At 30.2% G+C, this 13,213-nt stretch overlaps 1 protein-coding gene across 1 annotated transcript; it reads right to left on the bottom strand.

Moving 5' to 3' along the window:
- Positions 1-4,777: 4,777 nt before the first annotated feature.
- On the bottom strand, positions 4,778-7,111 carry LOC131660601 (GTP-binding nuclear protein Ran/TC4-like). Its single transcript, XM_058929867.1, has 8 exons — positions 7,022-7,111; positions 6,873-6,942; positions 6,684-6,740; positions 6,436-6,553; positions 5,948-6,037; positions 5,666-5,845; positions 5,492-5,569; positions 4,778-4,972 (listed from the first exon to the last, which is right to left on the bottom strand). Exons 1-8 carry the CDS (start codon positions 7,022-7,024, stop codon positions 4,903-4,905), a joined length of 666 nt encoding a protein of 221 aa, XP_058785850.1. The 5' UTR covers positions 7,025-7,111; the 3' UTR covers positions 4,778-4,902.
- Between the last annotated feature and the right edge of the window lie 6,102 nt (positions 7,112-13,213).

Here is a 13,213-nt window from a genome sequence, read left to right as displayed (position 1 = left end):
AGAAAATATTAGATTAATTTTTAATTATTTTGATAGTAAATTCATTTATCTTAAATGCGAATAATAGTTGAGTTTGTCTAATGTGCGTTCAAAATAGTATTTTGTTTTAGGAAAATGCTTATGAGTAAGAAAGTGGAAAAAAAGAAATGTAAGAATAGATCTCAACCATCCATTATCACCACAACCTCCATGATCCTTATTAAAAAGGAAGTTAAATTTAAAATTAATTTAAAATTTACTATTAAAATAGTGACACATACTCATTTTTGCATTTCTTCTTCATATTGCTTCGTACTAAATAGCACTACTCTTTGTTTTAATAAAAGTTTTCTCTTTCTTAATCTGTTTAATAATGAATTGTCGCATTAGCATATGAATTAAGAGAAAATGGTATATGTACTGACAGTGTAAAATTATTTTACACCACATCATACTATAAATTTTAAGTTACTGTTATGACATGGCTGAACAATCTATTGCTATTGGTTGACAGTGTAAAACTATTTTACACTGTCAGTGCATAACCATCAAACCCATAAATTAATTGGGTCAATTTTTTCATATGAAAACTATATCTTGAAATATTACCTACACAGACAATGTTTCAATGGATTTTTAAAATCATTTTACTAAGATGATTCCCTACATAGGCAGTGTTTCAATGGATTTTTATGAGATTTTGAACATGTTTATCAGTATCACACACAAATATCAAAGAAAATAATGCATCTTAAATAGAGGGAGAATGGAAAAGCATCACCAATATTAGCGATTATCAAATGTCATATGATTCAGGAACTGGAAGTGATGATGCAAGAAAAAGACAACGTGATTTTCAGAAGCTACTATTCGTAACTTTTACCCACCTGATTTTCTACTGTGGTTTTTGGCTAACTCCGAATATATATACATGTGTGTACATTAAACGTGACATTAAAACACAATGTTGTTGAGATCACTTTGCTGGTGATTAACACTATTTTGGAGTTGAGGTGTTATGATAATTGAATGTGAAGTTATAGCTCAATGTTGATGGGATCATTAAGCTGAAGGTAAATATTGTTTTGAAGTATAGGCTTTATGGTATATTACCATGTGATTTCTCTAGCTTTGAGGCATTTGAGAGAAATTGAGGACAGGAAAAGAAAATGATAGCATGGTTATTAAGTTACGATGACATATCATTTTTTGCTACATTCTACACGAATGGCCAGTCAACAGATTTGGTGGTATTTATAAATATGCAAGGAGTTGTATCAATAAGGATATAACCACCACCATGATTCAATATCACTTAATTCGTGTTGGATTAATTCATAATTAAGTGTTACGTCTTGATTCATTTGTTTAATGATCGACCAAATTTAGCAAATGTGTTACCAACCCGAGAGTCTATTTCATAATGTTTTCTTTAAAATTATTATCACACAATTGATTCTATGCAAGTGGCAAAATGTTCGAAATTTTTTGTGAGTTATAATCAATTGTAAGTTTTTTCTTTTATAAAATGGATTAATGTTGTTAATGTGATTCATTAGAAGATGCTTAACCCTAATACTAATGAGCTTTGAACACTATTTTTTATTTGTGTATAACCAAGTGTAGGCCCATCCTTTAGGGTCTATGATGGAGGTACTAGAGTTATTGTCATATGAATAAACAATTTATGTTCACCTTTATCGTCACACTGAAATAAGCTTATTAAGTTTTCCCTTTGAAAATTCTAAATATTTAAGCATGTGACAGGAAAAAAAGACTTAGTCTAATACTTCGATCATTTTAAAGAATTAATTATCATAATATCAAGTAAGTGTAAGGCTGACCTAATAATTTCAGGGGGCACCACTAACCACTAGGCTATTTGCTTCTCTTGTCTTAATTCTTGCATTAAGTATATATATTATAATAATTTTTGAAAACATATTTACTATAGGACAAAACTTAGGTACAATTTTTTAGGCGTGGTTCTTACTATTTTCCAATGAAAATATGACAAATATACTTAAATATCATTTAGTGAGTGAAAATAGGAGAAATTTACATACATCTAAAAGTAAATTATATACTTGTCATATTTTCATTAGAAAATAGTAAGAACCGCGTCTAAAGAATTGTACCTAAGTTTTGTCCTATACTAAATATTTATTACATGAATTATATATTTAACGTTTATACTTAAATTATTCCAACATAAATATTAAAAAATATTTTTAATACCATTGATATTTAAAAATATTAATATTTAAATAACTTTAAATATTTAAATTACAATTTAAAATAACATTAACAAATTAGTTTAAATTAATTTAAATTAATTTATTACATTAGTTTAAAAACTACATTCTTTTTTTAAAACATAGCCTATAAAACATGACTAACAGTAATTTTTTAAAACATAGCCTATAAAACATGACTAAATTAATTTGGCTCAGTATTTTTTGAATTAGTTTATAAAACATAGCTTAGAAAACATAACTAAATTAATTTGGTTAAGAATTTTTTAAATTAGTTTAAATAATTAAAAATAAACTAAATTAAAACCAAATTAAACTAATTTAAATTAAAACTAAATTAATTTAGTTTATAATAATTTAGTTTATATTAATTTAGTTAAATTTAATTTAGTTTAGTTTAATTTATTTTATAATTGGCTAAATTACAGTTTTAGTTCCCCTGTTTTGGTATTTTCACGATTTTGGTCCCCCTATTTTCTTTTTAAACAGTTTTAGTCCCCCATGCCAATTTTGTTCATAAACAGTGCATGATCCATACATGAACAGTACATGACCGTACATGAACAGTACATGACCGTACATGAAAAGTTGGTTCAAAATTGGGATGGGGGACCAAAACTGTTTAAAAAGAAAATAGGAGGACCAAAATCGTGAAAATACCAAAACAGGGGGACGAAAACTGTAATTTAGCCTTTATAATTTGATTAACTTAATTTAATTTAGTTTAGTTTAATTTAGTTTATATTTTATAATTTAGTAACTTTAACAGTAAAATAAATATTAATTGTAGCAGTATTAACTAATAATAATGTTAACTAATAACTATAATATAACTATTATATTTTAACTAATATATTTTATAATTTAATTAATTAATATATTAACTAATTTATTTTATAATTTAATTAATTAATATATTCATTAATAACATTAACAATAATTAACTAATATATTAAAAAATAAATTAGTTAATAAAACATATATTAAAGCATAAAAACCTAAATAAATATTTAGTAAACATGTTTTCCAAGATTGTTATAATATATATATTTAATGCAAGAATTAAGACCGCGGAAGGAAATAGCCTTATGATTTGTGTCCACCTCCTTGCAATTATTAGGTATTGTATTCAATGTTCATGGGAGACAAAAAGTTTAGCTTTAATATTTGAGATTTTATCAATCAAATAATAAAATAATAATAAAACATGCTACATAGAATTAAAATAAATAAAAAATAAATAAAATTTCAACTAAATCTCCACATCATTATGTTAGAGGACGAATCTAAACTTTTTTTTTTATAAGAGATTTTTTAAATTTTCATTATCTTAGGGGACGAATCTAAACTTTTTTTTTATAAGAGATTTTTTAAACTTCGTTCATATGACAGGGGCAAAATAACTATTGTTCCTATATTTTAATATATAGAAATAGTTCCTAGCTACTTTATAGCATATACATTAAGAATTTTACAATATTGAACAATATTTTAATATATAGAAATAGTTCCTAGCTACTTTATAGCATATACATCAAGAATTTTACAATATTTTATCACTGATATAGCTTATATAAACTTATATGCAAACAGGTGACTCGAAATGGATTTAAGATCTTACTTGATAACCCGCTCGACTACCATTCTTTTTGGGAATATAAAAGCTAAAATTGGCAAGTACATATGATACTGATATGATGCTGACGAACATGATGCCTAAATATTTTTATTTTTTCATAACAATGGATCCTAGATCTGACTTCATAGTCTGCTTGATCTCGTTTTGGTGAAAATTAAAGTTAATATTGGCAAGTAAATATTATGCTGGCCAACATAATGCCTTGTAAATTTTCTGTTAAAATTGCCGAGCAGAAAATCAAAGAACAAGTTCTTTTGTAGTAACGCTGCAAATTGTTTTCCAAAAGAAATCTTAGCTCACAAGAAAATTCTGTAAAATTTAAAACTTTGGTAAACTAAATAGGATTGATCGGTTAAAAAACAAAACATGGACACAGCTCTTCCCAGTTCACAATATCATCAAACGGCATAAACGGCATAAATAATACTAAAGGTTGTGACATGGGTAGCATAAACTAATAAAACAACTATCGCCCACACAAAACCGACACGGCCTTCCATTAAGCGAGGGTTGCCATAAAAACAAGACATCCCTAAAATGCTTTGTAAATTTTCCATTAAAACTGCAGAGCGGAGAATATTTAAGTTCTTTTTAGTAACACTGCCAGTTGTTTCCAAAAGATATCTTAGCTCACTTAAGAAAATTTCTTTAAAATTCTAAAAACTTGGGCAAACTTAGGAGGATTGATTGGTTAATAAAACAGAACTTGGACACGGCTCTTAGTCACAGATCACACTATCAACAAATGGTATAAATAATGACTAGTAAAAGGTGGGAGATGGGTAGCATAAACTAAAACAAAATTAACGGGTAGCATAAACTATAACAAAATTAACGCCCAAAAATGACACAGCCATTAAGTGAGGGTTGGCATAAAACTTCGAAATCTCAATCACACCATGAATAAATCAAAAACCTCAAATCTATATAAAAAAATGTTAACAGTTCAACCTCAAACACATAATTTTATAAAATACACAACAGTGCCCCAGCTCAAGACAAAATCCATCAATCCCAAGGGTCCTTCCTCTACTCAAATGCATCATCGTCGTCATCAGGAAGGGGTTGATTAGCAGCTTCAAGAATTTCATTTTCATGCCTGCAAAAGCACCAATATATAAGAGATTCAAATGAAACACATCCAAATCCAATAGAAGAGGTATACTTTTAGACAAATTAGACAACATGGGGAAAAAAACTAAAGGAAGTTATAACATTTAAGCATATAATTGTTCCTAATCGAAGTTATAACATTTTATTTTATATAAACATATATTCTCAAGCCCTGTAAATCCCCAACACAATACAAAATGAACCAATCTGAACTTGTACTCACTTAAAACTTAGAAAGAACTTACAAAAGTATCGATGAGATAGCTATTGATATGCCCCTACCATCTTCAAAATAGTATACTGAAAATGGTCTCATAGTGCATATGCAGCATCTAATTTTGATAGACACTGATAATACTATTTACTACACCTTATTTCAATGCGCGTTGCACAAAATTGATTTCGGAAAAACATTTCAAATTTCAACCACACGGGCCTATTTTATCATGGCAATGATGAAATGGTTATTGAAAAAACATAAACAAGTTGATGGCAGATAGCTTACATTTGTTGTGCGGCTATATCAATTTGAACTTCTGGTGGAGCCAGTGCAGGAGATTCTACAAAGTGCAAATTAGGATCTCTGCAAATTGACAAGTTAGAAATAATTAGTTGAAATGCAATATAACACTCATTGGGTTCTTCCTGTCTGCGCAGAAACTAGAAAGTAAACACCTACCCTGCAAGTTTCCTGGCAAGATAGAGGAAAGGCTTCTCAAAGTTGTAGTTGCTCTTAGCTGATATCTCATAGTACTGCAAATTCTTCTTCCTGTGGAAAGTAACCTGCTTTGCCTTCACTTGCCTGTTCTTCACATCAACCTTGTTTCCGCAAAGAACAATTGGGATGTTTTCACAAACCCTAAAAAAATCAGTTGCAAAAGGAAGTGTCCATCAGGAAACTGGTGCTGATTAACTTAACAGAGCATTATTATAAAGAGTTCCAAGTACTTTATTTACTAACCGACAAAGATCACGGTGCCAGGTAGGAACATTTTTGTATGTCAGTCGTGCAGTAACATCAAACATTATAATTGCACACTGCCCGTGGATACTACACAATACAAAGATACAAGGTTAAAAACAATATATAACGAGTAGAAAAAAGCACAAGCATCACAGAAGTGGATTCCCATCATGGCACAGAAAACAAAACATGCAACATCCACAATACACACATACACTCAAGGGTGACATGATCAATAAACAGCTACATTATTGACTTAAAACAAAAATTAACATAAAGTCATATTATTGTCAGCACAGTTATATGATACAGAAACTGGATCTCAAGTGCAAGACATCATAGAACAGATGACTGACAACAAACAAGGGTGTAATTCATGTTGAATGAGAGCTCACAATGAAAGCAGAAGACTACCCAAACACTATAAATTTCATTCAAGTGCCAAATAAACCAGGGCATTTGATTAAACAGTTGTTAATACTTACTAGTATCCATCTCTGAGACCACCAAACTTCTCTTGTCCAGCAGTATCCCAGCAGTAAAATCGAATCTTTCCACAGTTTGTGAAGAAATCCAATGGATGCACTTCCACACCAATAGTTGCTGTACACAAATCAAATCAAACCAAATCAACTAATCAACCACTTGATTAAACAGATATTAATCAAGTTAAACATGTACATAAGCGCAATTATATACACATAACCCTAAATTAAATTTAAAAAAATCTTACGTTCATATTTCTTCTCAAATTCTCCAGTAAGATGCCTCTTAACAAATGTCGTCTTTCCTGCAAAAGTTCATTACATTACAACAAAGTTCATCTCCAAATCCACAAGCCAGATCCTAACGAATCGCTATTTTCCGTAACAGATTGTTCGCAAATAGACTAAAAAGGAAGAAAGAAGTAAGACAACGAAACCTGTGCCACCGTCGCCGACGATAACAAGCTTGAAACTAGGGTAATCAACGGTTTGCTGATTCGGCAACGCCTACAGCAGAAAAAAAGTTCAATTACAATCGATTTAAGCAATCAAGTTGAAAAGTTGAAGACGGTGAAGAAAAACGTACCATGGAATGCAGTGGTTGGTTTCGTTGTGTTGCGGAGAGGAAAGAAGTAATAAGAGGAAGAAGAAAGAGAGAGAGCGAGGGTTTATATTTCACGAGGGTTTTCGAATTTGAGTGTGGTCTCTTCTAGCTTCAGGTTGACGCAGCTTTCTCCACCGTTGGATTAAATTACACGCGTTCTATCATACGGCCAAATCGCACACAATAAAAGCCTTTTTTTTGGGCTCCACCCGAACCTTTTTTCTTATATATTTTAAATTTTAAATTACTTAGTTTGTGTTTAATCCAGTGGTGGAGACTTGAATAAAATGCAAGTGTAGTGAGAAGTTTGAATGTCTAGCAAGTTTGAATGCATAAATAAGCATGCTACTAGTTAGAGCTGTCAAATGGGCCGGCCCGGCCCAGCCCGCTTTGGTCCGATGGGCCAACGTGTTTTAATGGGCTGGCTCGGCCCAGCCCAATTGTTAAATGGGCCACATAAAATGAGCTCGGCCCATTTTTCATAGGCCAGTGCGGAACGATGGACCATCCAGGCCCGTATTTTAATATTATAATTTTAATTTTATAAAAATGATGTAATGGATAAATGCAATACAACATAAGTAAAAAGTCATCATAAACGTATATAAGTGATGTTTAAAATATTTATCCACAAATATATATATATATATATATATATATATATATATATATATATATATATATATATATATATATATATATATATATATATATATATATATATGAGGAGGGTAATATTTACTCAAAGAGTAAGTTATATTTTGACCATTAATTATTTTCAATCTAATGGTTAAAACTAATAAGTCATTAAATGTGGAAAGAGAAAACTATTCCTTATTAATTTTAACCATTAGATTGAAAAGAATTAATGGTCAAGATGTGGAGTAAGTTATTATAACTTACTCTTGGAGTCAATATAATCCTCCTCTCTCTCTCTCTCTCTCTCTCTCTCTCTCTCTCTCTCTCTCTCTCTCTCTCTCTCTCTCTCTCTCTCTCTCTCTCTCTCTCTCTCTCTCTCTCTCTCTATATATATATATATATATATATATATATATATATATATATATATATATATGAATACCACAAAATCATCCATGTAAAAGTATAAAGTAACTTAATATTATCACCAATACTTATCAAATTTTTTCTACATCTCACAACCATTTCCTTGATCACATCATTTTAAAAATATATCTTGATCCTCTTTAACTTTTCTTTATGACTTGAAAACACACTTATAAAATCATATCTTATCTCAATTTATTTTCTCCAAAATTTACCAAAATCTTTTTTTAATGGGCCAGCCCGAAGCCCGCTTGGCCCGGCCCAGCCCATAAAAAACATAGGCCCGGTGGGCTGGCCCAAAAAGACAGGGTCGTCTTTTTTTAAGATATTTTGCGGCTCGGCCCGCGCTAAATTGTAGGGCTTATGGACCGGCCCAATGGGCCGAGCCCATTTTGACAGCTCTACTACTAGTACTAATGATTTTATCTATGTTTCAATGTGCATTATAATCCTGCTTAGTTGATAGTTGTTTGTGTAGCAATATAAGAGTGTAGAGCACAAATTTGAATTTACGATATTTCATATTAAAATTTCAGCTATTAAATTATTTGACCAAAAAATATTATATTATAGATGGTTCGTTAGAATGATTCATGAATGTGTATTTTTCTAACACAAACAATTTAAAATTTCATGATTATCATATTTAAAAGTTTTTAAAATGGAATAATTATCTTAGTGTATGTTTGTTAGGTTGTTTTTCACCAATTAAACATACAATTACACCAATTAAACATACAATTACAAATAGACTCGAGTTGAAGAATAATTTTTTGAATATCATAAAGAAATTTGTATTGGGGCGCGAGTTTATATATTTGATGAGAAATCAAATAAGCATTTAGAAAGTTGAGTTGTCTTATATAACAAATAATATAATTTAATTCTCGTATGATAAGTATAAGGTATAATTTATTAAGATAAATCAGTGTTTTATTAGTTGAATTAAGTAGTTAAAAATTGTGTTAGTTGTAAATAAGACATTTGAACAACTTTGTTATTATTTGTGTAGTCGTCATTCCCTTAATGAAAGAGGAATTATTGGGTCATTTGTGTTCATTTGTTACTCTACTCAATGAATAATAAATAATTATAAGTATTACGTAGAAATCTTTTTTATGGTGTCAACGTCAACACCGTGTACAATATAGGAAGCGGTGTTTTTTTTAGCAATTTATGTTTCTAATGGATTTTCTTTATAAAAAGCAAATCAGAGATTTCCAAAATTGTAGTAGTTGTTCATATGTACGATGCACTTACCCTAGAACGACTTGGTGATAGAAACTACATTGAATTCGTAGAATGCGCATAACAAAATCAAAGACAAAAAACAACGGGGTTATGCTACCGGAACAATGACCGCACCAGCAAATAAGAAATCTGATGAATATGAAGCATGGGAAGATTAAAATTGCTTGGTCAAGTGTTGGCTTCTGGACTCCATGACCAAAAAAAATTGATCCTTGTTCATTTGCTTGGCTACGACAAAGGAAACTTAGGAAATTATGAAAGAGACATATTCAGTCAACCAAGATGCTTCAATAGCATATGAATTCTATCGTGATGTAATCTCTACTCAACAAAATGGTGGATCTTTTATTACATACTTTGGTAAATTAAAAATGTTATGGAAAAAGTATAATGTTATACATAATTGTATAATGGAATGCCATAAAGATGTTGAGAAATACAACAAGATGGTTAATTCTCAACAAGTTTATGTTTTCTTTGTTGGCTTGGATTCACATTTGGATAGAGTTTGTGCTCGTATTCTTACTTCCACTCTCATTCCTAACGTGCAATCAGTTTATGCAACAGTGTATGTAGAGGCAAATCTCCAAGAAGCTATGTTAGGCGGTGAGCCTTATGAGGAGTTTGTTTTTGTTGTCAATAAGTATCCTAAGAAAGGAGTCTGCAAGTGTACTTATTGTAACACATATAATCGTGTTGTTGAGACATGTTTTAAACCCATAGCTATCCAGATTTGTATCCAAAAGGCAAAACTACTTTCAATAACAAGGCAGAAAACATCAAGGTCCATCTCTCTACCGCTGTCGAATTTGTAACCAAGTTAAGTATGTCTAACTTTGCTCTTAATCTTTTAGATATTACTAGGAATAACGATTGGATAATCGATATTGGTGTTATTCACCATATGACTTGTGATCCAAATATGTTTACCAATTTCTCTCATAATTGTTTTTAAAATATTATTATTATTGTTAATGGAGTTAAATCTCCTATTAAAGGTGTTGGTACAATGATCCCTCTCACCCTTTGTATCCATACATGATACCCTACTTGTTTCCATAAATTATACAAATCACATGAAAGTGTTGTTGTATTTTATATAACTCATTGTGTTTTTCAGAATAGGCATACCAAGAAAAAGATTAGCAGTGATAGATATAGTGGAAGGTTGTCTAATTTTGAAAAAAGTTTCACAAACCATAAAGGAGTTTTGGTTTATCTTATGAGTGATCACATACAAGATAAAAATAAAAAAGAAATTTGGCTATGACATAGACGGTTAGGACATCCCTCTTTTAGTTATCTAAAAAATGATTTCAATCGTTATTTCTTATAGATTTTCTTTGTGAAACTTGTGTAATAGTAAAAAGCCATTGTGATATTTTTTCCTTAAGCAATAAGAAAGTTTTTTTTTCCTTTTTCCTTAATACATACAGATGTTTGGGGTCATGCTCCTCAATCTACACATAATGAAAAAAAATGATTTATTAGTTTTGTAGAAAAAATGGTTTATTAGTTTTGCTGATGATTGTACTAGGGTAACATGAGTTTATTTGCTTCAATATAAAAGTGATGTGCATGGTGTATTTTGTTCCTTTCATCAAATGTTAGTAACACAATTTAACATATTTATAGGGTCATTAGATCCGACAATGAAGGGGAATATTTTAAGACATAATTAATAGAATTCTCGAACTCTAAAGGCATTTTGCATCAAACATCATGTTCTTATTCACCCCCAACGAAAGTGGTCGAGAGGAAAAACAATCATCACTACCGCTCTAGATTTTGATGAATTTTTGTGGTTTTCTCATTGCGAAACTGCTGAAGAAATGTAGCGTGTCCTCCAAATTACCCATGAATGAACTATTGAGGTAAAGATGGCAGGAATGGGCACATTAATCCATGAGTATGAACTATTTAGAATGAAACTTGAAGAGAGTATAACTCAAATGTAAACATGATTCACCCATATGGTGAGTCATATAAGAATTATGGGAAAAGCATTCTCAAATGAAGAATTAGTCATAAAGATTCTTAGATGCTTAAATCGTAGTTGACAATTCAAAGTCACTACAATATGCGAATCTAAGGGTTTGGTGACTATTGACATTCATACTCTCTTTGATAAATTGCAAAAACATGAAATGAAACTCAAAAGGCTTGCCATAGACGAAGAATGAGAAAAGAAAAATAAAATTCTAGCATTTAAAGCTGATGGATCCGACTATGATGGTGACATGACTCTCATAGTAAATAACTTCAAGATATCTATGAAAAATGTGAAAAATCAAAAGGAAGAGCAAGAAAAAGACGAGGAGAAAACACTATATGTTCCAACATGTTACAATTGAGGAAAGAAAAGACACATTAAACCATATTGTCCATTACTCAAAAAGGCTAATAAAAAATTCAGAAAGACTCATAAAGAGAAGAAAGTTTACTTGGCATGGAAAGACAATGATATAGAATCCTTAGACGGTGTAGAAGAAGAAAAATACATATATCTTATGACCAACCATCAAAATAATGAGGTAGCCTCTCAATTCGCCTATCATGTTCTTTTTAGAATATGCAAGAAACTAACAAAAGAAACAAACAAGTTAGAACAAATTATTGCAACATCTAAAGATATAATTTCCTCCCTTGAACTTAAAAAGAAAATCCTTGAAAGAGAGAAATACTCCTTAAAAAAACAAAATGATCTAGATTAAAGTCCCACGACTTCAAGAAAAGATGAGGAACCTGAAAATTGTGATACATGTGAAAATTGTCAAACTATCCAAAGAAAGAGACAGCTTAAATGAATTGTTAGGTAATCAACGAGCATCCTACAGTAAAACCTGTCTTGGCTATGAACCAAACATTAATAGTAAAGAAAACTGACAATCTTTATAATGTCACAACCACCTCTCACTCTAAGACCCTAAAATGCAACTATTGCAAAAACGAGGGGCATATAGCTATGTTTTGTTTCATTAGAAAAATCATGAAAGCAAAGAGGGACATTTCCCTCATATTTTTACAATCAATATTGTGAAAACAAAGCTAAAATATAGTCTAAATTTGAAAATGTCTATATCTCCAAAACAAAAAAGAGAAATGTTTATGAAACTAACAAACAAGAATCCAAAATGACACATGTACCTAAAGTTAAGAACTAACATTTTCTTTACATGAATGCTTTACACTATTAAATATTAAATGATATCTTGATAACAGTTGTTCAAAGCATATGAAAGGTGACAAAACCTTATTCATTTCGTTGGAGTTTTCAATTAACATGTTCAAATGACTGCATTTCTAGCACGACAATCTACAAATCAACATTTATAATTTTGTTTTTTTATTTTTTGTTAAATACTAGTAAGATACTCGTGCGTCCGCACGGGTAAAAAATATTTAGTAGTGTAAAATTGTAATGTAAATTTAAAGTTATGTTTATGTATGATTAGCTGCTTAGAATATAATTGGTTGGGTCCCATGATACTTCATAAAGTATTTCATTTACATTTTTAACATTAAAGACAAGTGCAAATGAGTGATCACTCAACCTATTAAATAACAAATTATCTTGAGAGTAAGAATGAATCGGTTCTTCAATCATATTACAATGAAAAGGTTGAAATACATATTAATATTTAAAATATTTCATCATTAAAAGGGTCAATTTATGTATGTCTTTTTGTCTAAATCTAACTGATCATGTCTAGTGTTACTTTATCAAGTACAATTTATACATGTTTTGTCACATAACATTAAAGACAAGTGCAAAGTTATAATGAGCAAGATGTAATATGATTTTGAGATAAATATTGTAAAAATCATAACAAAACTAAATAATGATCTTATATATAT

Source organism: Vicia villosa, linkage group LG3 (genome assembly GCF_029867415.1).
Source record: "Vicia villosa cultivar HV-30 ecotype Madison, WI linkage group LG3, Vvil1.0, whole genome shotgun sequence".
Lineage (NCBI taxonomy): Eukaryota > Viridiplantae > Streptophyta > Magnoliopsida > Fabales > Fabaceae > Vicia > Vicia villosa.
This window is presented reverse-complemented; position numbering and strand designations above follow the sequence as displayed.